At 38.4% G+C, this 1,466-nt stretch overlaps 1 protein-coding gene across 1 annotated transcript; it reads left to right on the forward strand.

The window, feature by feature from the left end:
* Positions 1-453: 453 nt before the first annotated feature.
* Positions 454-935, forward strand: LOC143611311 (uncharacterized; the record flags this gene model as incomplete). The annotated part of the gene is made up of 2 exons (XM_077085539.1): positions 454-790; positions 879-935. Coding segments are annotated over 2 exons (394 nt in total), but the record flags the coding sequence as incomplete, so codon positions are not given.
* Between the last annotated feature and the right edge of the window lie 531 nt (positions 936-1,466).

A 1,466-nucleotide genomic window follows, 5' to 3' on the forward strand; every position in this document is an offset into this window, starting at 1 on the left:
GTATAATATATTTGACGTGCTTGTGACAGGCATGCGCATATGAATTTGTTTTTTTAGTGATTAAAAATCCCCAAAAAATAAAAAGAAAAGAAAATGAAATATTTATATTTATATTTATATTTATATTTATATTTATATTTATAATATAAATATTTTTGTGTATGACTCTGGGTCATGCTTTTTGTGTACAAGCCACACCCACACCCACACCCACACCCACACCCACACCCACCTCTCTTCATTCATCTCTCTTCCAATTTTAGGGCTACCTCGCTCTCTCTCATTTACCACTGCAACCAAACACCTTCTTCTTTATTTATAAATAAGCAAGAAAATATTAATCTCTATTCTCTCTTTAAACACCCACACACCACCATACGTATTACACAACCTCCATGACAACGGTCCCTGCAAAGCATCATCATCAACCACTTCTCACTTCCGTTCCTTAAGTGGGGCCACAGAACCCAATCCAACCGCCGCCACCGCAACTCACCTCCCACCGACTCAATCAACGCCGTCGTATTGCCGGACAGCTGACGCAGATGACGCTGACGTTAAGCCGTGGAATCTGAGGCCTAGGAGGTTGACGATCGATGACGGTAACGGTAACCGTGTGAAATCGGGGCGGCTGGAGAATAATGAGAAAGAGAAAGAGCAGGCAGCGAGAAAGGAGTTATGGATCTCGTTATCAAAGGAGGAGATTGAGGAAGATGTGTACGCGTTTACGGGATCCAGACCGGCTCGAAGACCCAAGAAACGAAACAGAACGGTCCAGAAGCAAGTTGATGTATGCACGGGTTAAGTTAATTTTGATTATTACTAATTTGAATGATTGATTGATTGATTGTTAGTGTTTTGAAATATTCATATTGCAGAATCTTTTCCCTGGACTGTACCTAGTTGGAGTTTCAGCAGATTCGTACCGTGTTTGAGTTTAAGCTACCGGTTGTATGGTTTTGGGTTCCAGAGCCGGCCCTTGGGGTGGCAGGGTGAGGCCCGACACCATATGTATTTTTATTAAAAATAATACATATATTTAATGTTTAAACATAATTACATAACCACTAGCAGCAATTTAGTCTGGTGGCAAATGGGTATTACTCTAAACCAAGAGGTTATGGATTCTAGCCTCATTTGAGACATGTTTAATTATTTTTCTATATAAAAGTTTTTTACACAACCCAAATTATAATCAAGTAAGCCCATATAAAAATTAAACTTTTTAAACCCAACAAAACACTCCTTTTCCTTTTACTTAAGGCCCAAAAAAATTTCGCCTTTAGCCCAAATATCTTTTTATTTTCATGGAGCCGGCCCTGTCGGATTCTTATCGAGTTTTTTTTTTTTTTTTTATGATTTGTTTTTATGTTGATTCATGTTTTAATATGGTGATCTGTAGCAGAAGTGAAGAGTATGAAGGCATGAATCAGAGTTTTAATTAGAGGTTCTGCAATGGTAAGAAA

Source organism: Bidens hawaiensis, unplaced genomic scaffold, assembly GCF_021521415.1.
Source record: "Bidens hawaiensis isolate Kalapana, Puna unplaced genomic scaffold, B.hawaiensis_p1.1 tig00030506_1, whole genome shotgun sequence".
In the NCBI taxonomy this organism is placed as follows: Eukaryota; Viridiplantae; Streptophyta; class Magnoliopsida; order Asterales; family Asteraceae; genus Bidens; species Bidens hawaiensis.